At 43.7% G+C, this 25,231-nt stretch overlaps 1 protein-coding gene across 1 annotated transcript in view; it reads left to right on the top strand.

Moving 5' to 3' along the window:
* Positions 1-15,291: 15,291 nt before the first annotated feature.
* The window catches only part of POGLUT3 (protein O-glucosyltransferase 3), an 84,365-nt gene continuing 74,425 nt past the window's right edge, over positions 15,292-25,231 (top strand). The window contains exon 1 of the mRNA XM_039526814.1: positions 15,292-15,437. Within this exon, the coding sequence (XP_039382748.1) occupies positions 15,319-15,437 (119 nt within the window). The 5' untranslated portion in view covers positions 15,292-15,318. The remainder of the gene's footprint in view (positions 15,438-25,231) is intronic.

Genomic DNA, 25,231 nt, shown 5'->3' with positions numbered 1-25,231 from the left:
GCTGGTGATATGTATGTCGGTCATGGGTGTGGTTTTTTTCACACTCCTGACCGACAAATGTTTTTTCTACATAAGTGATAGTGTAGACAAAGCCTAAAGTGAGAACGAGTATTAGGTATTAAACCACAAATGATTAACTGAGAAATAAAGATAAAATTCTGTCTAGTAACTAAAACTTACCAGGCTGGACTTGGTTCGAGGTAAAATCCTTACCACATGTTCTCAGCAACATTGTCACCTTTGTCCGGCTTGTCTTTGTCCGTCCCTCCATGAACACAAGTCAACACCACACCATTCCATTTTGTTGCAAGCACATTCATTCCATTTCTGGCCAAAGAGTTTTGTCATGGGATCGGCCCAGTACATTTTCGGTCTGCCCAGTGGTCTGCATTTAGAAACTTTCTCCTATAGGAGGTGACATTTGAAATTTTTCAGTACACACAAGTTGATATATTTTCCCCATTTAAAAATGACATCTGTCATAGTTCCCAGGTGAGCTGTAGCTCTGACCCTAATGGTCTCTTTGAGTACAACCCCCTCAGGTCTCTAACCATCACCTGGCTCCAGGTAGAATCTTGTGATTCTCCCACTTTCAGGCTGGGCCCTGGGCTGCAGTCCTTTGTACTAATTGCGATTAATTACCTCAGCAGCCGTGACTTAGGGCCAGACCCTGAAGGTCTGTTCCCCCCGAGAGCAATGCCATGTCAGTGGTTAGTACAGTGACCAGACAGCCTCCTTAGAGTAACATTTATTTAGAATAAACACATTTCAGAGAAAACATATCTTAAAACAATAAAAAAGACTGTACACATACCTAGTTTTTCCCCCGAGGCATACTGTGCCCTGGATCTGAGACGGCCCCACTGCTAATATTCTTTCCGTAGAGTCACTCTTTGTGTGTCAACCCGTCTCCCTAGACAGCTGCTGACAGTGAGCCCCATCTCTTTTCCCCCCTGAGAAGCACTTTTTAAACTCCTTAATGATGTGTTTGTTTGTTGTTTTAATCTCCAAGTTCCCAGCCTGGCAAAACAATCTTGCATCTTCCTCGGAGCCAGGATCCTTGCCCCCATTGTTGTTCAATTGTGTGTTGGGGTGTCCTTATCTAGATTTACTGTGTTGCTTTCCTGTTTGCTCTTCCCACAGTCACCTGTTAAGTTAGAGCAATATAGTCATATAGTAACTTTACCTCACTGACCAGGCTACTTACAATATTCATATTATTATTATTATATATCAATATTCATAGATCAATACATACCAGCTCCACAACTGTCACAATGACATTACTCAAATATATAACCGGATGATAAAAATGACACCATATATAGCTGGGCTGAGGGATATAAATCTCCCCCAAAGAGTCCACATTTAATGCTAATATAGTATCAAACTCTTGCCTCCAATATGCTAGAAAATAGCATTAGTGGGATTGATTCTGATCTCATATTGTACACACTAAAGTAATTCCTTTTGTTTCAGAGGAGTCACTCTTGAACTATGTGTGTAACAGCAGAATCAGAGTTTATATATTATGCAAATTATGTGCTATTCTTCACAATGGAAAAACCGCATGGCAAAGTTCCCAGGATATGCTACAATTGTGTGAATACATCTGCTTGACCATACAAAACTTTCTCTGTTGATCATTACAATCATTTCTGTGGTTTCCATTATTGCTTATGAAAACTCAGTGTGGATTAAACACTCCTGCTTGTTTATACTGTACACAGACATCATGAGATTCAGTGTCATCTATTCTATAGGATTAATTAAACAAGGAGATAATTTGCAGGAAAACTACTAATATAATTAATGCAGTCAAAAGAGGAGTATGAAAAAGTGAGGAATGTTCCCCCCACAATGTTGGACAGGAAATGATGCATTTTGGAATTGGAGGGGCAACACCAGAGAGACTGAAAGATGTTAAGGGAATGTATCATAGACCCCAGAACCACCCTTCCCTTCTATAAACCACAATGGCCTTTCAGTAACACCGATAAACACATGGAAATCAATATGAGAAAACCTTCCAGCTATGATCAGCTCATCACAGTGAGTCACTGCTTAAATCATGAATCTGTATACAATAGCATTGCCTCTGCCCTCCAACCTGGATACTGAGTCTTTCCTCCAGCCCTAAAGCACCCACGGAAACAAATTAGTGGATGCTTAGCACCCACTGGCAACCAGCTCCTCCCTCCCCGCCCCAGCACCTCCCATCCACCGGTGGCCCCACCAATCAACTCCTCCCCATCCCTCCCAGCGCTTCTCGCCTCTCAGCTGTTTCGTGGCAGTGCAGGAGGCTCTTGGAGGAAGGGGAAGGACTGGGGATGGGGAGTGCTCAGGGGAGGGGGCGGAACTGGGTTGGAAGAGGTGGGGAAGAGGCGGAATGAGGAAAGGCAGGGCAGGGGTGAGGGCTTGGGGGAAGGGGTCATGTGTGGGCAGGGCCTGCGGTGGAGTGAGGGGTTGAATACCCCCCCAGGCCCGGAGGAATCTGGTGCCTATGCTGTTTTCCTTCCCTATGTGTAATGGCAATGACACACCCCTAATCCCAATATAAGAGCTAGAACTAGGAGTTCTGGGGGTGTCTGTGGTAGCATACCCTGGCTGTAAGTGGTTTCTATCATACACAGGGTTTACAGTTTTCTTCAGCAGTTTTCAGCATCCTCACTATAAAAATTGTTCCAGCACCCCAAGGTTCTGAGTGCTTCTCCTGCCATAACTGACAATGTCAGATCTTCTGGGACACATTAGCAGAGTTTTAGGTGAACAGGCATTTGATGGAAAGTAAATTTATAGAATCATAGAAGATTAGGGTTGGAAGAGACCTCAGGAGGTCATCTAGTCCAACCCCCTGCTCAAAGCAGGACCAACACCAACTAAATCATCCCAGTCAGGGCTTTGTCAAGCCGGGCCTTAAAAACCTCTAAGGTTTGAGATTCCACCACCTCCCTAGGTAAACCATTCCAGTGCTTCACTACCCTCCTAGTGAAATATTTTTACCTAATATCCAACCTAAACCTCCCCCACTGCAACTTGAGACCTTTGCTCCTTGTTCTGTCATCTGTCACCACTGAGAACAGCCTAGCTCCCTCCTCTTTGGAACCCCCCCTCAGGGCTGGCTCCAGGCACCAGCCAACCAAGCACGTGCTTGGGGAGGCACCTTGTAAGGGGCAGGCAATCTTGGGATGGCGGGGGGTGCTCGGGTTTGGGGTTTTTTTGGTTTGGCGGGGCGGTGCTCAAGGTTTGGGGTTTTTTTGGTTTGGCGGGGCAGGGTTCGGGGGTGTTTCGGCGGCATGGCGCTCAGAGGAGTGTTACGGCAGCGCGGCGCAGTGCTCAGGGGGATGTTACGGCGGCGCAACGCTCAGGGGGGTTATGGCGGCACGGTGCTGTGGGGGGTGTTACGGTGCCGTGGCGCTGGGGGGAGTGTTACAGGGGTGCGGTGCTCAGGTGGGGTGTTACGGCAGGGCAGCACTCTTTTTTTTTTTTTGCTTTGGGCGGCAAAAAAGTTAGAGCCAGCCCTGCCCCCCCTTCAGGTGGTTGAAGGCTGCTATCAAATCCCCCCCTCACTCTTCTCTTCTGCAGACTGAATATGCCCAGTTTCCTCAGCCTCTCCTTATAAGTCACGTGCCGCATCCCCTTAATCATTTTCATTGCCCTCCACTGGACTCTCTCCAATTTGTTCACATCCTTTCTGTAGTGGAGGGTCCAAAACTGGACGCAATATTCCAGATGAATTGTCCTTGAAGACTGAATAAAATTGTATTTTAAGGCGTGAGGACAGTAGGGTTTGGTTCACTTATCTGTATTTTAAATATGTATGCGTCAGACCAAGTTAAGGGCAAAAACACATAAAATGCCTTTGACTTCAGCGCCACAATTGGCTACAGAGCACTGAGCTTTTATAGAGTTTTGAAAGACTTATGTTATTGTTTCCCGTACTTTTCATTATTTGTATTACATTAATTTTATACTTTTATTACATTTCTAGACAGGTTACATCATAAGCTCACATTTAAAGCTATTGGGCTTGATTCTTCTCTCATTTAATTCAATAGGTGATTAGGCGGAGCAGGAATTGGGCTTTTTCCTCACCTTCTCAGTAGAACCCACATTTTACAAATGAAAAAAAGGAGCTTAAAATGTATAATTTTAACCAACAGCTTCCCTACTCTTTGTTCTTCCAGTACTGTATTCACAGCTGGCCAACATCAAATATTTACATTAAATGGAAAAAGATGAATGTTTTGCCTTTTGAATGTAGCACACTATGGGAAGTTCGACAGGTATGTCACTTTAGATTTGTATATTGCTAATAGGTGATTTTAATGAGACCAGTTTTCAACCATTTAAAATGTTTCTATTGTTTTATAAACTAAAAGCACTACTAGAAACACCTGAACTAATATATTGTAAGGAGAAATATATGAACTCATTAGTAAATATATTAAGTGTGTGTATATATTTTATCAACCTAAAATTAGACTCTTAAGTCAATATCAGGGCACCTAAATATATGTGTAATTTTCAAAAGTCTTAAGGTGCTATTCAAGATGTCAGAATCTGGTGCTGGTGTATTAAGCTCTAGCCAATCTGCTACTTATTTCTTCCCAACTGGAAGCTGAAATTGCTCTCTCTCTCTTTATAACTTTTCAGTTCCTTTGAGTCTTGGTATATCCTCTGGGAAGGTTGTATTGAGTCAGCTGGTTCAGTGATTTTCTTTATAACTTTTAGATTTTCTATGCATGTTAGTTCCTTTAGAACACAGTCTCTGAATGCAAATGGAACTTTCCTGGGTTGAGTAAAATCTGCATTTACCTCAAGGCTTGGACGGATATGATGTGTGTCTTTAATACAACCAGTTTAACCATTGTTTTTTTCTAGATAATGAGACCTCCATTATATGTTTGATAAGTCTTAATTCCCATAAGATTTATGGACTTTCCTCCTCCCCTGAAAAAATGCTGAGCAACTGAGCTCCTATTGAAACCAATGGTAGCTGTGAGTATCTCTGAAAATCAAAATATTGATCTCTCACAGAGAATGAGCTTCCACATACCCAAAATCAGGTGATCTCACAATGCATGAAATTTACCTGTGTGCAGACAGCCCCTACAAGGCTCATGCACTACATAAGTCTAATTTAACCCCCATTTTGAAGGTTTAAGTAGAAGGTGCTCCATAAATCTCAGGGTGGCCCTCTTCATGGGCTGAAATTTCACTCAGTGCTTTTACACATGTATTCCATAATTGATAGCCCCCACAAAAACTATACCACATTCAGGATGCAGCCTTGGCCAGTCCTTTATTATTATGCATTTATGTTACACATCAAGTAATGTATCATTATTTGTCTAGATATTAGTCAGTCCCCGCATGAGTGCGCATGACTCCCACAGTCTTGTGTCCTTGCACAAGGGCTGCTCATAGTCCTTATGGGGAACATAATCCCTGCTCCCTTTGATCTCTTCTGTAGGTATTAGGTGTTTGAAAGTGGGTGGAGAGGGACAAAGTGAGGGCAGGGCCATGACACTATGCACATACTGCACAAGCCACCAGAGCTGGCATCATTTGGTAACATATATTGATATTACTTCATTGTATCCCTCTCTCCCCACCCTTCATACGTCATTCTCCTTTTTAGATTGTAAACTCTTCAGGACAGAGACTATTTCCTTAATATTTGATTGTACAGCACCTACCACAATGGGGCCTCATGGTGCTACTGTGATATAATAATAATGGGTAGGATGGGACTGTTTTTCCAGGGTGCACTGCCTGAGGCCCTTCAAGAAGAACACTGGCTGATTCAGTTAACTGGCTAGCTTAATTTATGGTTGCTTTGTATCACCAGACTGGCACAACGAAGCCAGAGCATTTTGGTAAACCTGGCCCTATATTTTCTTCTGATATTTCAGATTCTGTTCTTGTTACATTTAGTTTGTTCTTATGAAATGGTCCTTCCTTTATATAAGAAATAAATCCAGGATAATTTAGATTATGGAAGAGTGTTTATAGCAGGACTATGTCTTCTGGTTTCTCTGCAGACTGTGAGGTATGAAAACTCAGATGGACCTCTCATTTTCGAAGGAGATGTTCCTGACTACCTTTCTACTTTGTTTGGGGCTGAAGATCAAGATCACTACAATATGACTGGACATTTATAAAGGTGGCTGGGTCTTGATACTCACATCTTTTGGGAGGAGTACCCAGAGAGATGGTAAGGAGCAGAAGAGCATTAGACACCAAAGATGATAGATTTTCCTAGGAAAATCTGTCTCCACACATATCTTTCCGTATTGTAAGGACCTGTAGACAGCTGAGACTCCAGAGCACCAAGTTAGGTGGTACCAGCTGGTCCTCATGTGTAAATGAGCAGAAGTCCTGTCATGTTTAAACCACTTACCATGTAAGAACTATAATAGCCAACCTGTATTCTGGCATTTGTGTCGTTTTCTGTGAACTAGGTCTTATTCTCCCACTTGCTGTGGAGATCTTGATCAGTGCTAGTTGGAAATATTAGTATTATAGGTGGGGAATTATCTGTTTTCCATGGTTATAATTTTTAATTAAGATGGAAATGTTCACAGGCACCGAGGAAATTTGGGTGCCCAATGCCCATTCAAATTAATGGAAACTGGCCAACCAAATCTCTGCATAGTTCTGAAAACCCCATTCTAAGTGCCTGTATTATTCCTGGGGGAATTCTGCACCAAAATATTAAAAATTCTGCACACAATATTTTAAAATCCTGCAAAATTCTGCATTGTTTGTCAAAATAACAATGTAATCATGCTGCTTTCCAGGGTGGATAAAAATCAATGCTTTTTTTTAATTTAAATTGGATTTTTTTGATAAAATTATTTTTGAAGAAAAAATCTATCTAAAGATAGTTTTTATTAAGATACATTATAGTTCAAAGATATCTCATCATGGAATAGGGATTATCAATTCTAATTCTATAGTATGAGACAATATATTCATGTAATTGTAGGCACCCTTTACTAGAGGGGCCTCTGAACTTTATTAGGAGTGCTGCAGAGGAAACACCTGTGTGCTGCAATCTAGCCTTAGAGACTACAGCTCCCATGATACCCTGGGGAAAGAGGGAGAGACTTCCTCGTGCAGGGAGAGCAGGCGGTGGGCTCCATTTTGGGAAAAGGAGTGAGATTGCTGCTGTGGAGCTCTGTCCATACCTGGGGCTGCTGCTAGGAGGCCATAAGCTGCTGCTGAGAGCCTGCAGGGACTTTGATCGAGCAGGGAGTCTCAGAGGCTGTTGGTGGCTTCACTGGAGTCAGAGCAGAGACTGTTGCTGTGCCCCACTCTGGTTTGGGAAAGTACTTGCAAGGGAAGGGGCACAGCAGAGAGACTGAGTCTGAGGGGAGGCAGAGTGATCTTCCCACTGACCCAGAACTGCTGACATTTGGTGGAGCCAGCTCCACTCGTCAGAGGAGTTGTACAGCTTGTTGCCTTGGCTGGACTGATGCACAGAACCATGAGAGTGCTGTCTCCAGCTGCAGATCTTCCAGCGTGCCCATGCAAGCATCTAGGACTCTGAAATCCAGAGGAGTGTACACTGCAGGGGGGGGTGAATGGTGCCAGTGTAAATGCCAGTTAGATAAGTTTCATTTATCACTGTATACTATATTGGTTAATTGATTTTATTCAACTGCCCCTGTGGATTTAACTTATAGTGACATTTAATCTCAGTTTGTTATACTCTATTTCTTAAATTGGTAAGTAAAGAAGTGTGTGACTTCCCCTCTGGTGTTATCTGGACTGGTGATCTGCTAGGCCACTCCATTCCTTGACTCTGGGAGCCAGCCTTACCCTGCTCTGCTGTAGGAACCCCCACTCCTGGGCTGTTCACACACAGCCTCTGGCATGTAAGCTGCTCCCAGCTACTTGCAAGTGAATGACACTAGCCAATATCTCCGGTCCCAGACACAACCCAGACACGTCTTGCAGTGTCCAGTTATGCCCGCTGCATGCTGCAAGTTTATGTGAGTTCATCAATTTAACAAAGAAATTGATATGCACCAGGCTTGTTATCCCATGGGGAGTGTCTGACATGCTTCATACCAAACACACTGCTTCAGGTAGAATAAACAAATAAATGAATTAACTATAAAGATTGACTTATAATCACTTAAAATCTATGCGTAACAAGTCAGATTTGGTCAAATGAAATAAAAGCAAAACGCATTCTAAGCTGATCTTAGCACTTTCAATGTGCTTAAAACTTAGATGCTTCTCAGCACAGGCTGGCTGGCAAAATGTCTCTCCCTTTTACCATGTCCTTTCTTTCCTCTTGACTTTGCCCATCCCATCCCCTCCCCTCCCCGCTTCAGAGTCAGGTGAGCATTACCTCATCGCAATCCCAAACTGCCCAAAGGAAGGGGTTGACTCCCCTCAAGGGTCTAACCGATTCTTTTGTTGCTGCCTAAGCCAGTGTCCATTGTTCCTGTGATGCTGGGCTGGGTTTGTCCCATCCATGCCCTGACGAGGTGTGAACTGCCTCTCTGTACTTGGAGAGTTTTTGCATGGGCTTGCTTTAAGCCATGAGGATACATTTTCAGCCTCATAACTAATCACATGAAATTATAACCTATAACCTTACTATAACATTACTGCAACAATTACTATAACTTCACTATAACAACCATGCTCAGTGAATTATGAGCCTTCCGAAGACACCCAACATGACAAACTTTGCACTGGATACCACATAATCATTTTATAAAGATGAACATTGGGGTGTAGGGTGTTCCCCCTGAGGCACAGAGCATCAGAGAGTGTTAGTTTTAATTTAAGTATATTGGATATATATTATTTATCATTGGTGTTGGAGATAATAATAATAATAACCACCTGTGGCATGGGTCTATTTGAAGGGGTTTATTCCTGGAGGTTCCCAAGGTACACCACTGAGTGTGTACAGGGCCCACCCAGGTGGAGGCACTGCCAATTTTAACTTCCTTTAGGAGTAAAGGGACTGCAGCAGAGGGGTGGCTAGAGGATTCCCACTTATCCAACATCACTACTGGGATACTCAGGCTCTCCTTTAATGTCAACATCAGGTGCCCAGGCACACAGGTGAGTGTTGCCTGCTCCTGAATAACCCAGGGAAGAAAGGGGAGGTTATATAATGTTTAAGAAAAGTTTTGTAAATGAGTTCCAATAATTCATGGATTAGGGACCCAATTTTATTGGGTTCCATGGGCCTCTGTATAGATTATTTAGGTTAATCTTTCTATCTACCCAATGGGACTCACCGCTCAGTCTAGAAGATACCATCAGAGATGCTTAGTTTTGCAGTTCTCAAACTGTGGATTCGTGTCCCCAGAGATAACGTGCTTGTTAACAGAAAAAATGTTTTAAAATAAAAAAATAAATAATATATAGCAGTGAGAAATAACAGACCTCAACTCTATTGTCCCTCAGCAAATTTGTGTACACAGAGTCAATCCCCTACCTCTCTCTCTAAAAGTGCAAAGTTTCAAAAAGTTCAGTGCATAGAAGGTTGTTGGGGGCAGAATAGATCTAGACAAGGAGAAGAAGTCTGGAGATAAATGTGAGAAGGGAGGGACAGGCAGTAGAAACAAAAGTGAAACTGTTTGAGCAGCATATTCCAGAAGTCTTGAGGTCTTTCTAAGTGTAACCTTCATTGATTTGAGATCTACCATACCATTCTCTCACTAGAAGGGAAAACCTATAATGGCAGCAGGCCATAAAAGAGACCCAGTTTGGGGATATTTTAATGAAGTTCCTCTACGTGTGGGTAAGACAGGCATGCATGCAAAATGTAAACTGTGCAACAAAGAAATGCAAGGCCTGGTTGCCTAAATGAAACAACATCATGAGAAGTGTTCCTTCTCAGGAGGAAGCTGCGTTGAAGATGATGAAAGGAACATGTCTGAACATGCAGGATCTTCAGGTTGGTAAACTTCTTCATACTTCTTTCTTAAGGACTGCCTGTCTTCCTTCTGGACTACTCTTGAATTGTCATGTTTGAGCAAAAAAAAAAAAAAAAAAAGTACCATAGAGTAACAACTGTCATTTTAGATGAAGTTGTGATAAAAAATAAATAGCTGAAATAGGCAGATCTTCCTTTTACAATTTCACTGTTAAAGTAGTACTGAGTGTCAGTGAATGCAATGAGTAATACTAAATGAACAGTATGGTAATAATAATTAAATAACTGCATTGACTTGTTTTGTTTAGGAGAATCCATCCTCAACATACAAGATTCTGAAGACTATCCACCTTCAAGATCACCATCATTTTCTATAGTTTCAGAGTTATTTGCCAATGATAGTGTTTCAGTCACATCATGTAGGTCACGTAGCCACAGTACATCACCTGTAGCAAAAAGAAAAAAAAATTCTCCATCATCCAGTAACAACCATAGATAAATTTGTGATAAGAACTAGCAGATTACAAAAAAGAGGTAATTAATGAAAAAATTTCCCAATTTGTTTATGCAGTAAACTCTCCTTTCCGTATGATTGAGAACTCACACTTCATTAATATGGTTCAGTCATTAAGACCAGGATACAGTCCACCCAACAGAGCAGATGTTGCAGGCAAATTGCTGGATAAAGTGTATGAAAGAGAAATTGAGCAGTGTGCAAAAGGTCTAGAGGGTAAAATTGTTAACCTGAGTCTTGACGGGTGTAGCAATGTCCACAATGATCCTGTTGTATGTGCTTGTGTGACAACAGAAGAAGGGAATGTCTTCCTTACAGAAACAATTGATACATCAGGAAATGCACACACAGCAGAATACTTACAAGAAGCAGCAGTAAAAGCTATAACAAACTGTGAAAAAAAATTCAAATGTCTAGGACGCACAGACAATGCTGCAAATGTATTGAAGATGAGAAGAAATTTAGAAGAGAGTTCCAAGCTAATAACATACGGTTGCAGTGCTCATTTGATGCACCTCCTAGCCAAAGACTTCAGTGTTCCAGAAATAAAGGCTAATGTTGTTGAAATTGCAAAATACTTCCGTAACAACCACTTTGCAGCAGCTGCTCTGAAAAAAGTGGGAGGAACCAAGCTAATTCTCCCACAAGACGTGCAGTGGAACTCAGTAGTGGACTGTTTTGAGCACTACATCAATAACTGGCCTAATCTGATGACAGTTTGTGGACAAAATCGTGAAAAAATAGATGGCACTATCATAGCAAAAGTTCTCAACATTGGGCTTAAGAGAAATTTTGAACACATGCTGAGTACTCTGAAGCCTATTTCTGTAGTCTTGAACAAAATGCAGGGAAATAGCTGTTATACTGCTGACTGTTGAAATTTGGAAGGAACTGAGTGAGATCTTAAAAAGAGAAATATGCAATGACAGAGTTAAATTACAAGCATTAAAAAAAAACCTGAATGGGACAAGCACTATCTCCAGCTCATTTTCTTGCAAATATTCTCTATACTTGGTACCAGAGTTTACACCTAGGCAAGACAAAGAAAGGGTGGGAGGGGAAACCAGTGAAGTGACTTGCCCTAGGTAATATAGTAGGTCAGTGGCAGATTCAGAAACCAAGCTCTCCTGGCTCCTAGTCCAGTGCCCTATCCTCTGGACCACACTGCCCTTTTCAGTGCATTCTATATTTATTTGTGTTGTCTTGCCTATATAGATTGTAGGTTTCTCACAACAGGGCTGCTTCTTTGTGCATCTTATACAGTTTTGAGTACAGTACTCCTGGGGGAAATTCTGCATCACTGTGTGTGAACAGAATTCATTTCTTTGTTTTCCTGCAGAAAAATGACTTTTGATGGGGAAGCTGCAAGAGCAGTCACATGCCCCTCCCCAGCAGCAGAGGCAGGTTGGTTTGGGCATCTGGAGCAGCCAGAAGAGACATAAATCACTGCCGGCAGTGGAGGGGGGTTGGGCAGTTGTACATGTGAGAGAAACACTCTGTCCCTCCTGCTCACTATGGCGACACTTAGTGTAGATGGTTCTGTCCCCTCAGGCAGAGCAGAATGTAGCAGCCTGTCAGCTTAGTAAATTGTTCCCATTGTTTTTGTGAATTCCCCCAAGAGTATAAAAGAGATGTAAAAGTTTTAAGGCTTCTTTACATTGCTACAGTGGTATAAAACTGTAAAGCAATGGCCTCAAGTTGCAGTGGGGGAGGTCTAGGTTGGATATTAGGAAACACTATTTCAATAGGAGCGTGGTGAAACACTGGAATGGGTTACCTAGGGAGGTGGTGGAATCTCCAGCCTTAGAGGTTTTTAAGGCCTGGCTTGACAAAGCCTTGCGTGGGATGATTTAGTTGGTGTTGGTCCTGCACAGGGGATTGGGCTAGATGACCTCCTGAGGTCTCTTCCAAACCTAAAATTTTATGAAAGGAGAGTAAGGCCTTATAAATGCTTATGGTTGTACTTTAGTGATTAGAACTGGTCTAAATTTTTGGACTTAAATAAATGTGCTCCATAAACTGTTTGTGACTCATCTTTCAGGTGATGGTCAGTAGTCACTGTAAATTGTGAGTTTGATTTCCCAGCTATCACTTGCTCTTCAATTGCCTATGATGCAACACTGAGTGCATGGCTGCATATATTTGTTGACTAATAACTAGAAATAAAGGGTCAAACCTAGCTACATTACTATTAGGCGAGGGGGTTTGGGAATTTCCTCTAGTGCTCCTCAAGCCTAGTCTCTATCTGTTGTAGTGTAGTTTAAATAAATTACCTAAATAAATGAAAGCAGCAGAGTGGATGGGATTTAAATCATGAGTTAGGAAGACTCAATTTAATCATGGATTTCTACATAAAAGTGCATTCTTGTTGGTTGTTATAACCTTAATACATATGCTTCACAACTCGAGATAGATTTAGGTTTCATTTTTTAGAAGGTACACACTATACATTTTTAAGTGATTTATTTTGAAAACTTTTCAGATTAGTTTTACAGCTATATCAGAAAATGAATGATTGTTTGGTTATTTCATTTACCAAAGGTATTTAAGCAGATGTTTATGAAGTCATTGGGAGGTGAACTATCTCCAATTCAACAGGTTAATCATTAATATTTGGAGGATTTTCTTGCCATGTTGTATTAGGAGAAGAACATCACCAGACAGACATTAAAATTATTGTATTTAACTAAAACAACATTATGATTCTGGATTTTTTTCTTCAATAGCAAACATAATATTTTAACAAAAACAAGCATATGAATTTTTGAATTTAGTTAAACAGTCAACAAAAACAAACCTGATTTTACAAACACTGCTGTGCTGTGGGAGGGGTTAGCCTTGCTCATCCTCAAGGATGAGCGAGTTAATGAAATATTCTCAAGAAAGGATTTCAAGTGGTAACAATGCAAAAAGCCCAAGGGGTTGTTTACAGATGCGGAAATATTGGTAGGGAAATGTGCAGCAGTTGATTCTTGCAGCAACTGGCCCTGAGTTTTTGAAGAACTGTAGAATCTTGTCTGTTCCTGATGATCTAATTACTGTGTGAATTATCATGCAGATTAAGTACAGGCAAGTTTAATTAATTCCATGCAATAAATCATAGTGAAATGGGTCACAAAGTAAAGTATAAATATGACGCATCTTTCAATCTACACTGAATTTTTTTTAAAACTTCTCCTTTTGTTTGAAATAAATCCTTCCAGTGCTGACCCAGGTCAATAACAATTTGATCTTACCCATTAAAAGACAAATTAATCACACTCACCCCTACACTTTAAGATAGGCCCATCATTTGAGTCTCACTTTATTACTATTATTTCAAATGCGTGCATTTTTCCTTTTGAAAACTGATGAGTGGAAACTGCATCCACACTTCTGCCTATGGCTACTGTGACTGTGCTGCAATTTAGCCCCAATTAAAAACCTTGATTTTTTTTTTTAATCCTTTGGTTGAAATATTAAGGGTAATATATTCTTACCTTGATACGTACAATGCTGGAGCATCAAAATAGTTTCTAACATTTGCTTCACAATAAGAGCCATCAGAAATTAGACCAGGACAAAAGTTATTTCTGTGTTATAATATTTAGCAATTAACAAGCCTGCACCTGTGCTGTGTCAAATGCTCCTGCCTACTTCTCCTGTAAATGGAAAATTCAGATGTAGTAGCATTTTACCCCCTCTTTATGCAGGTATCAATATTATTATTAGTGTTACTGTAGCAGGTAGAACTCCCCCACCAAGATGGGGGTCTGCTTTGCACCAGGCACCATACAATCATTCAGGCAGTGCGAGTGCTTAATTTGTAATGAAAAAGGTGCTGGGACTCAATTTTTTTTAAACTTTCATAACTGACACAAGCTCAGAAGTGCCAGGCTCAGCCCTGGCATAAATTAAGCATTGGTCACTGCCCCCAAAGAGTTTTCACTTTAAACAGAGAGCAGCAGGGGAAACAGAGGCCCCATGGTCACACAGCAGCCTAGATACAGAGCCAGGAATTAGAAGCAAGGTCTCCTGACTCCCCTTCCTACATTGGACTCCACTTGTCTCCCCTCTGTAAGTGATTACACAAAGTCCACATCTTCCCACTCCCTTACAGACATTAATTAAAAACCTCACAACACCACTGCGAGCCAGGGCTGAAGAAGTGGGTTTTTTACCCACAAAAGCTTATGCCCAAATAAATCTGTTAGTCTTTAAGGTGCTACTGGACTCCTTGTTTTTGTGGATACAGACTAACAGGGCTACTCCCTGATACTTGAGGGCTGATTTCTCATCCCCATTTTACAGGTAGGGTCACACACCCAAACAGGCAGGCTGCTGGTCACGCAGGGATTTGAAACGAGCTGACCAGAGTGTGTGTCTCCGTAGCCCAGGGCTCCTCACTGCAGTGCTGGTCTCTCTCTCTCTCCATCAGGGTGTTTCCTACAGCCCCAGGGCCACCTGTTTCCAGCGCTGGCTCCCTCCCCTGGGATCTCTACCTCTGTCAAAAGGTCAAACTTCCCCCCTCGCCCAGGTCTGACCGTCTGGACAAAGCCCCTCCAGCCAGGCGGCTCCTTCGCTGCCAAAGCCCGAACGCGCCTCAATGGCCAAAGGCTCAGAGCAAATATTTGCCTCGCTCCCGGGTGACCTAAGGGACTCCGCCGCCTTGGGACAGGGCCCGCCCCTGCGCACACGCGATTGGTCCCGGCGCCCCGTTCGGCCTGTGGCGCCCCGCCGGGGTTAGCTCCGCGGGCTGTCACTCACGCAGGTGTTGGCCAGGGCCAGGCCCCCAGGTGCGGGCGGTGCCCGCTCCCGTGGGACTTGGCGCTTTCCGCAGGCTGGGCCCGGCTGCGGGGCGGGGCAAGAGCTGAGGGGACAGAGCCGGTCCCCCAGCCCGTGCGCGGTGATGGCTGGAGCACCGCGCGGGCTCGATCTCACCTTCCTCAGCGAGCAGGAAGCCCGGCAGATTTTCCAGGTGCTGGAGCGGGACGCGGAGCTGAAAAGGGCCGAGAAGGACCGGATCAGGTAGGAGGCGTCGATCCTGACCCCGGTGGGCTCCTGCCTCGCTGGGACGGCAGCGGCAGCGCTCCCGAGCCCCCCTCACCCCGTCCCGCCTCCCCGCGGCCGCTGCTGCCCCGCAGCGCTGGCGAGCCAGGCTGGGCTGTTTGGAGCGTGTCAGACTCGCGAGCCCCGCGAACAGCGGCCCTGGCTCCCCCAGGCTGGGTGCCTGGCGGCGGGTGTGTGCGTGGGTGGCCCCCATGGGCTGGGTGGGTGCAGGGCAGGGTGTTAGGCCGTATTTGTTTGTGGGTGTGTCGGCGGGAGGAGGGGGGGTGCAGCTCCCCTGCCCAGCTAGTGGCCCCCCAAAACCGGCACGTTACCGGGAGGCAGGATTTGGGAGCAGCCTTAGAGACACAGCCACGGGCTGGGTAAGAAGCGTGTGTGTCTGTGGCGAGTGGGGCACTGAGGGCTCTGCCGGGTCTCCCCCACCCCCACCCCCCTTAGCAGGGGAGGCTGGTCTGTCACCTCACCTGTCAGTGACAGAGGGTGTTGGCTGAAGGTTGATTCCTGCCGGAGCGAGGATGGCATGAATACTTGATAAGGGCTGTAAGGAAATGATCCATGTCCCTGTGACAGCTGTGACAGTCTCAGGCACATACCACATTGACTCTTGGCACCTCTCCAAAACCAAAGTAGAGGCCTCCACTGATCGAAACAGGTAATAAGGCGATTTGCCACTAGGTCACCTGTTTGATTTCATCCCAGGTCAGTGATGGCCATGGGTGACTTAGTGACCGAGGTGAAATAACTGGGTGGCCTTAGTCCAGTTCCTAATGGACAGGTGTATACATCCCATAACCACCAACACTGGTTACTTGTTGCCAGTGAAAGCAGTGACCAAGCACTGAACAGAAATAGCTGGTGATCCTCCAGGTCAGATTTGAGGTGCTGGTGAAATAGAGTTGGGAAGGCTGCCCTGAGTGCTGCACCTGTTCTCCAGGGTTCCCCCTCTGGCTGAAACCTTTCATGAGGGTGACATTCACTTAAACTTTAAAAGGAAGGCAAAGGTCATCTGAAATGAAGCACCTCAGCAGACTGGACTTGCCTGACATATTACAGGGGGCTTGGTTAAACACATGGGGGTAAATTCAGGACTGACTTATACACTGTGTAACCCCAGTGAAATCCAAGGCTTTCCTCTGAATGGGAGCTTGGTGTTTGCCTTTCTTCAGTCACTAGCTAGTTTCTGTGTGATTTGTCCTGTTATGATAAGATAGGGAGGGGAAGATTGGCCAGGCGTGACTGTTTGCAAGGCTGGAAACATTGTGAGGTAGAAATGTTGGCCAAGATTTTTGAAAATGGGCTCCTAAGTCCACAATTAGGCATATAAATAAGCTTTTCAAAAGAACTGAGTACGCCTTTTGAATTCAATAGACTTACACCTACTACCAAGTCTGAATTTGGTCCTACATTTCTATATTTATGGTTCTGTTTTTCTCTTTATGCAAAGGCTATCCAGGTAAGCTTAACACGTAATGGGGTATTTCTACTGATAGATTGTTGAACTGGAGGTCTACTTTTAAATTTCAGTTAAGTTAGCCTTAGAATGTAAGCTGAGCAAAAATAGCCTCTTGTGGTTAAGGCACTGGATTGGGATCTGGGTTAAGTTCTTGGCTCAGCCAGAGTCTTCCTGTGTGACCTTGGGCAAGTCACTTAATCTGTCTGTTTCTCAGTTTCCTGTCTGAAAAATAATAATTCTTTCTAACACCATTTGTTTGCTTTACCTATTTAGATTGTAAGTGCTTCAGATAACAGTCCATCTAGATTGTTTCCCTGTAGTGAGGTTTGTGAGGTAGAACCATGCAGGCCTGAGGTACCCACCCAACTAAATAGATCCACTGACCCTTTCGTAGGAGTGTGTTGAATGCAAGCTTCTCAAGGCAGGGAGCTGTTTGTGATACCCTTCATGTGATTATACAGTGCCACACACACTGAAAGTGCTATAGAAATAGTAAATTATATAAAAAAAAAAGTTTAATTATGTCTGTTTCTAACCTGTTTGTGCCTGTGAAAAGACTGTCTTCATTGGTATAAGAACATAACATAAGAACGGCCGTACCAGGTCAGACCAAAGGTCCATCTAGCCCAGTATCTGTCTACCGACAGTGGCCAATAACAGGTGCCCCCAGAGGGAGTGAACCTAACAGGCAATGATCAAGTGATCGCTCTCCTGCCATCCATCTCCATCCTCTGATGAACAGAGGCTAGGGACACCATTCTTACCCATCCTAGCTAATAGCCATTTATGGACTTAGCCACCATGAATTTATCCAGTCCCCTTTTAAACATTGTTATAGTCCTAGCCTTCACAACCTCCTCAGGTAAGGAGTTCCACAAGTTGACTGTGCGCTGCGTGAAGAAGAACTTCCTTTTATTTGTTTTAAACCTGCTGCCTATTAATTTCATTTGGTGACCCCTAGTTCTTGCATTATGGGAATAAGTAAATAACTTTTCCTTATCCACTTTCTCAACATCACTCATGATCTTATATACCTCTATCATATCCCCCCTTAGTCTTCTCTTTTCCAAGCTGAAGAGTCCTAGCCTCTTTAATCTTTCCTCGTATGGGACCCTCTCTAACCCCCTAATCATTTTAGTTGCCCTTTTCTGAACCTTTTCTAGTGCTAGAATATCTTTTTTGAGGTGAGGAGACCACATCTGTACACAGTATTCGAGATGTGGGCGTACCATGGATTTATATAAGGGCAATAATATATTCTCAGTCTTATTCTCTATCCCCTTTTTAATGATTCCTAACATCCTGTTTGCTTTTTTGACCACCTCTGCACACTGCGTGGACATCTTCAGAGAACTATCCACGATGACACTAAGATCTTTTTCCTGACTTGTTGTAGCTAAATTAGCCCCCATCATGTTGTATGTATAGTTGGGGTTATTTTTTCCAATGTGCATTACTTTACATTTATCCACATTAAATTTCATTTGCCATTTTGTTGCCCAATCACTTAGTTTTGTGAGATCTTTTTGAGATTGTGAAGTTCTTCACAATCTGCTTTGGTCTTAACTATCTTGAGTAGTTTAGTATCATCTGCAAACTTTGCCACCTCACTGTTTACCCCTTTCTCCAGATCATTTATGAATAAATTGAATAGGATTGGTCCTAGGACTGACCCTTGGGGAACACCATTAGTTACCCCTCTCCATTCTGAGAATTTACCATTAATTCCTACCCTTTGTTCCCTGTCCTTTAAACAGTTCTCAATCCATGAAAGGACCTTCCCTTTTATCCCATGACAGCTTAATTTACGTAAGAGCCTTTGGTGAGGGACCTTGTCAAAGGCTTTCTGGAAATCTAAGTACACTACGTCCACCGGATCCCCCTTGTCCACATGTTGACTCCTTCAAAGAACTCTAATAGATTAGTAAGACACGATTTCCCTTTACAGAAACCATGTTGACTAATGTCATATCCTTTTTCAACTCCAGATTAATTCATAAAGGCCCATGAATTGTCTAGAAAGGTAGAGAGTTAGTGCACAGAAAACTGGGGTGTAAATCTGTAGTGCACTAACTGGCCATGTGGATTCTGCTACCATACACTAAGAGTTCCCTAGTACATAAGAACATAAGAAAGGCCGTACCGGGTCAGACCAAAGGTCCATCTAGCCCAGTATCTGTCTACCGACAGTGGCCAATGCCAGGTGCCCCTGAGGGAGTGAATCTAACAGGCAATGATCAAGTGATCTCTCTCCTGCCATCCATCTCCATCCTCTGACGAACAGAGGCTAGGGACACCATTCTTATCCATCCTGGCTAATAGCCATTTATGGACTTAGCCACCATGAATTTATCCAGTCCCCTTTTAAACATTGTTATAGTCCTAGCCTTCACAACCTCCTCAGGTAAGGAGTTCCACAAGTTGACTGTGCGCTGCGTGAAGAAGAACTTCCTTTTATTTGTTTTAAACCTGCTGCCTATTAATTTCATTTGGTGACCCCTAGTTCTTGTATTATGGGAATAAGTAAATAACTTTTCCTTATCCACTTTCTCAACATCACTCATGATTTTATATACCTCTATCATGTCCCCCCTTAGTCTTCTCTTTTCCAAACTGAAGAGTCCTAGCCTCTTTAATCTTTCCTCATATGGGACCCTCTCTAAACCCCTAATCATTTTAGTTGCCCTTTTCTGAACCTTTTCTAGTGCTAGAATATCTTTTTTGAGGTGAGGAGACCACATCTATACACAGTATTCGAGGTGTGGGCGTACCATGGATTTATATAAGGGCAATAATATATTCTCAGTCTTATTCTCTATCCCCTTTTTAATGATTCCTAACATCCTGTTTGCTTTTTTGACCGCCTCTGCACACTGCGTGGACATCTTCAGAGAACTATCCACGATAACTCCAAGATCTTTTTCCTGACTCGTTGTAGCTAAATTAGCCCCCATCATGTTGTATGTATAGTTGGGGTTATTTTTTCCAATGTGCATTACTTTACATTTATCCACATTAAATTTCATTTGCCATTTTGTTGCCCAATCACTTAGTTTTGTGAGATCTTTTTGAGATTGTGAAGTTCTTCACAATCTGCTTTGGTCTTAACTATCTTGAGTAGTTTAGTATCATCTGCAAACTTTGCCACCTCACTGTTTACCCCTTTCTCCAGATCATTTATGAATAAATTGAATAGGATTGGTCCTAGGACTGACCCTTGGGGAACACCACTAGTTACCCCTCTCCATTCTGAGAATTTACCATTAATTCCTACCCTTTGTTCCCTGTCCTTTAACCAGTTCTCAATCCATGAAAGGACCTTTCCTTTTATCCCATGACAGCTTAATTTACGTAAGAGCCTTTGGTGAGGGACCTTGTCAAAGGCTTTCTGGAAATCTAAGTACACTACGTCCACCGGATCCCCCTTGTCCACATGTTTGTTGACCCCTTCAAAGAACTCTAATAGTACGGTTTGACATACTCCTGAATGGGATCAGATTCTAGCCCCTTTGGGGCCGCACCCTAGAGTGCAGTCAGGTAAGGGATGGCATTATCTGGTAGCAGCAGCACCAAAGAGTGGAGCTAGGGGAAGGAAGGTGGGGCTGTTGCCTTCTCCATTGAATGGCTACAGCAAGTCTGAGGTCAGGCCAGGCATACCCACAGGCTGCCTTTCCAGTCATCTCTGGAGCTAAAGAAGATTTGCTTCAAATTGTCTGAGCACAGCTCAGCCTCAGTACAGACAACAACTTCCACCAGTGGATTGGCACCAGGGGCCTAAGTGGAGAAAGCTAAGGCAGAGGGAGTGAGGAGATGGCCGGTGAGCCCTTTAAAAGAAGCAGGGCTGTAACCTGGCAAGGTGGCAGCAGGCTCCCTGTTCATTTCCACAAGGACCAGGAAATAAAAGCTTGGAGGAACAGCAGAGGACCCATGATGGGCAGGTATTGAATTTATTTAATAGGAAGAGCCCCAAATTGTTTAGGTAGCTGATTTTTATTTAGCTTAACAGACTCAAGGAGTGCAATCACTTTTTCTAATCCTTTAGTAAGGCACTGTGTCAAATCCTTAAGGCATTTTCCTGGCTCTCCTAAACCCTCTCCAAGTTAGCAGCATCCTTCTTGAATTGTGGGCACCAGAACTGGACCCCGAATTCCAGCAGCCGTTGTACCAGTGCCAGATACAGAGAGGGAAAAGAACCTCTGTACTCCTACTCAAGATTCCCCTGTTTATGCATCCACGGATAGGATTAACCCTTTTGACCACCGTGTCACACTGGTAGCTCCTATTCAGCACATTAGCCACTATGACCCCCAAATCTTTTTCAGTTACTGCTTCCCAGGATAGAGTCCCCCATCCTGTAAATTAGTCTATATTTTTGTTCCTAGATGTATACATTTAGCATATTAAAACAGATATTGTTTGCTTGCACCCATTTTATCAAACAATCCCGATTGCTCTGTATCAGTGACCTGTCCTCTTTTTTATTTACCACTCCCCCAATTTTTGTATCATTTGCAAATGTTATCAGTAATGTTTCTCTGTTTTCTTCCATTTCTAATATTGATAAAAATGTTAAATAGCATAGGGCCAAGAACTCATGCCTGCAGGACCCCACTGGAAACACACCTGCTTGAGGATTATTCCCAGTTTACAGTTACATTTTGAGATCTATCAGTTAGCCAGTTTTGAATCCATTTAATGTGTGCCATGTCGATTTTACATTGTTCTAGTTTATTAATCAAAATGTTGTGCAGTACAAACGCCTTAGAGAAGCCTAAGTATATTACATCAATATTATTACTTTTATCAACCAAACTTGTAACTTTATTAAAAAAATCAAGTAAGTTTGACAGGATCTATTTTCCATAAACCCCATGTTCATTTACATTAATTATATCACCTTCCTTTAATTCTTGAGTCCTGTATCAGTGCTCCCTTTTCTTGCCCAGGATCGATATTAGACTAACAGACCTATTATTACCCATTTATCCTTTCTAAATATTGGCACAAAATTAGCTTTTTTTCCAGTCTTCTCGAACTTCCCCAGTGTTGCAAGATGTATTAAATATCAACATTAACAGTCCAGTGAGTTCCCCAGGCAGCTCTTTTAAAACTCTTGGATGCAAGTTATCTGGAGCTGCTGACTTTAAAATATCTAACTTTAGTGGCTGCTGTTTGACATCTTCCTGAGATAATAGAGGAAAGGAAAGAGTGTTGTATAATGAGACTTTATCTGTTTCCCCAAATACATACCAGAAATATTTATTGAACACTTCTATTTTTTCTCCATTATTATTGATGATTCTACCATTTCCAGTATGATTTGGATTCTTTTTGTTCCTAATATACTTATATTCTGTATTGTCCTTAACTCTGCTGGCTATAGCTTTCTCCTTGTGTCCTTTTGCTTCCCTTACAAATGTTCTGCAATTCCTAGCTTCTGATTTATATTCATCACTATCAACTTCCCCTTTCTTCCATTTGTTTTTTTTATATATATTATAGCTGCCTTCACTTACCCTCTAAACCAGGTTGGGTTTTTTAACCAGTATGGCCTTCTTCCTTGATTGTGGCTTTTTGGAGATCTAGTAGAGCAGTGGCTTTCGAACTTTTTTTCTGAGGGCCCAATTGAAGAAAATTGTTGATGTCTGTGACCCAGTAGAGCAGGGGATGAGGGGTTTGAGGTGTGGGAGGAGCTCAGGACTGGGGCAGAGGATTGCAGTGTTGGGGTAAGGGCTGCAGGGTGGGGCTGGGAATGAGGGGATCAGGGCTCTGGGCTGGGGGTGCAGACTCTGGGGTGGGGCCGGTGATGAGGGGTTTGGGGTACAGGAAGGGGTTCCAGGTTTGGGGGTTTCAGGGCTGGGGCAGGGGATTGGGGCGCGGGGTTGGTTTGCAGACTTATCTCTGGAAGCTCCCGGTCAGTGGCACAGCTGGGGTGCACAGGTAGGCTTCCCACCTGTCCTGGCACCACGGACTGTGCTGCACCCTGGAAGCAGCCAGCAGCATGTCTGGCTCCTAGGTGGAGGTCCACAAGCGGTTTTGCGCAACTCTCGCCTGCAGGCCAATGGGAGTGCGGAGCCGGTGCTTGGGGCAGGGGCAGCACGCGGAGCCCCATGGCCCTCCTGCCTAGTAGCCGAACCCAGTGCTGGCCGCTTCCAGTGTGCAGCGTGGTGTCGGAACAGGTAGGCACTAGCCTGCCTTAGCTGGGCAGCACCGCCGACGGTACTTTTAATGTCCTAGTCAGTGGTGCTGATCAGAGTGACCCAGTGCCTGACATGCCGCGACCCAGTACTCTCTCGTGACCCAAACTTTGAAAAACGGTGTAGTAGAGTCAGGGGCGGCTCTACGTTTTTGGCTGCCCCAAGCAGTTATGCGCGGGAGGCGCCCCGGAGCCGCGGGAGCAGCGGACCTCCCGCGGGCATGACTGCAGAGGGACCGCTGGTCCCGCGTGGCTCGGCTGGACCTCCCGTGGCTGCGGACGGTTCGCGGGTCCGGCGGCTCCACTTGAGCTGCCGCAGTCATGCCTGCGGGAGGTCCAGCCGAGCCGCGGGACGAGCGCCCCCTCCGCAGTCATGCCTGCGGCAGGTCCAGTCGTCCCGGGGCTCCGGTGGACCTGCCGCAGCCTCCCGCCCCCCCCCGGCCGCAGGGGACGCCCCCTAGATTTTGCCGCCCTAGGCACCAGCTTGTTTTGCTGGTGCCTAGAGCCGCCCCTGAGTAGAGTGTTCTTAAACCGTTGTCATTTAGATTTCTCTGATTACTTTTTTTTTCTCCCAGATTTGGCTTATAATTGTTTTCAGCTGTATGACATTTAAAGCACCAAGTGTATATATTACTGCATACACCAAGTGTTATATAAGTCACCTGCATGGAAGAGCAGGGACTTGCTATGATTTCCCTAAGTGTGTTATCATTATATACTGAGATGGTACTTGTTTATGAAAAGTCTTTTATCATGATCCACTAAAAACTCATTAGACTGGAAGAATAGACATGTCTTGGTTACATACAAATCAAAACCACTACAAGGGACATTATTTAAGAGAGTCGCTTTTAATCAGTCAGGTTATGTCAGTAGCTACATTCCTTTACCTACCATTTGGAATTTACACACCCATACAGCATACTTTAAAAGATTATAAACATTCTTCCTCTCAATTGCATCATGAACCTATAGTTGTTTTATTACTATATTGCTAGGTAGCTTTTGAACATCTGGGTCATAGGCAGTGTGATAACAAGTGCAGTACATCAGCCATTCTGCAGAAACTGATTTTTTTTCCCGTCCTGCAGCTCCTATAGTAATTTATACCTGTGCACAAACAGCACAAATTGGTTATGAAACATTACCAAATCACAATAGTAGCGTTGAACCAGGTTCAGGACAATTGAGAATCAGGCCCACTTTCTAGAGAGCAGTGGACAGCTGTGGCATTATAATGCCCTTAATGACCTGTCACTCAAGAACTTACATTTTCTAACCTATTCATAGATCCAGTAAAAAAGATACTCCAATTTCTGCCTTGTCTACTTGTTCCCTGATATCAACATGGCACAAAATAACATCTTCACAATAAGCTATGACTGACCACACAAGATAAAACCTGAAGAGCTCTGTGTGGCTTAAAAGCTTATCTCTCGCCAACAAGTTGGTCCAATGAAAGATATTACCTCACCCACCTAGGGCTGGTCTACACTGGGGGGGGATTGATCTAAGATATGCAACTTCAGCTACGTGAATAGTGTAGCTGAAGTCAAAGTATCTTAGATCGAGTTACCTACCGTCCTCATGGCGCGAAATCGACGTCCGCGGCTTCCTCTGTTGACTCCACTACCGCCGTTCGCATTGGTGGAGTTCCGGAGTTGACAGGAGCGCGTTCGGGGATTGATATAGATGTGATATATCAATCTGAGAAATCGATTGCTACCCGCCGATACGGCCGGGAGTGAAGACGTACCCCTTGTCTCGTACAAGGTAATAGTGAGATTCAGATGTCAAGATTCAGTGACATGAAGTTCCTCTGACTGTTCTTTCAGCCTCTGGTAATGAAGTGGTTTAATGTGCTGGAGGGGTTGTGAAACATCGCTATAGCTTGAGCTGGGTGATGAATACACTTAGCTATCATTGTCTCAGTTTGTAGTATTCTGTGCTTTAAGGGCTTGCATTATTTGACTTAAAGACAATCTGAACTCCTGATTTCTTAGCTTCCTCTGAACTCTTGCTTCCTGAGCTGTCATACAGAGGTAATTTGTGTACTCTCCATGGGGATGAATCTGGCTTCTTGCTCCTGTAGCTGCCCACTGGCAG

This window comes from Mauremys reevesii, linkage group 1, assembly GCF_016161935.1.
Source record: "Mauremys reevesii isolate NIE-2019 linkage group 1, ASM1616193v1, whole genome shotgun sequence".
NCBI lineage: Eukaryota > Metazoa > Chordata > Testudines > Geoemydidae > Mauremys > Mauremys reevesii.
This window is presented reverse-complemented; position numbering and strand designations above follow the sequence as displayed.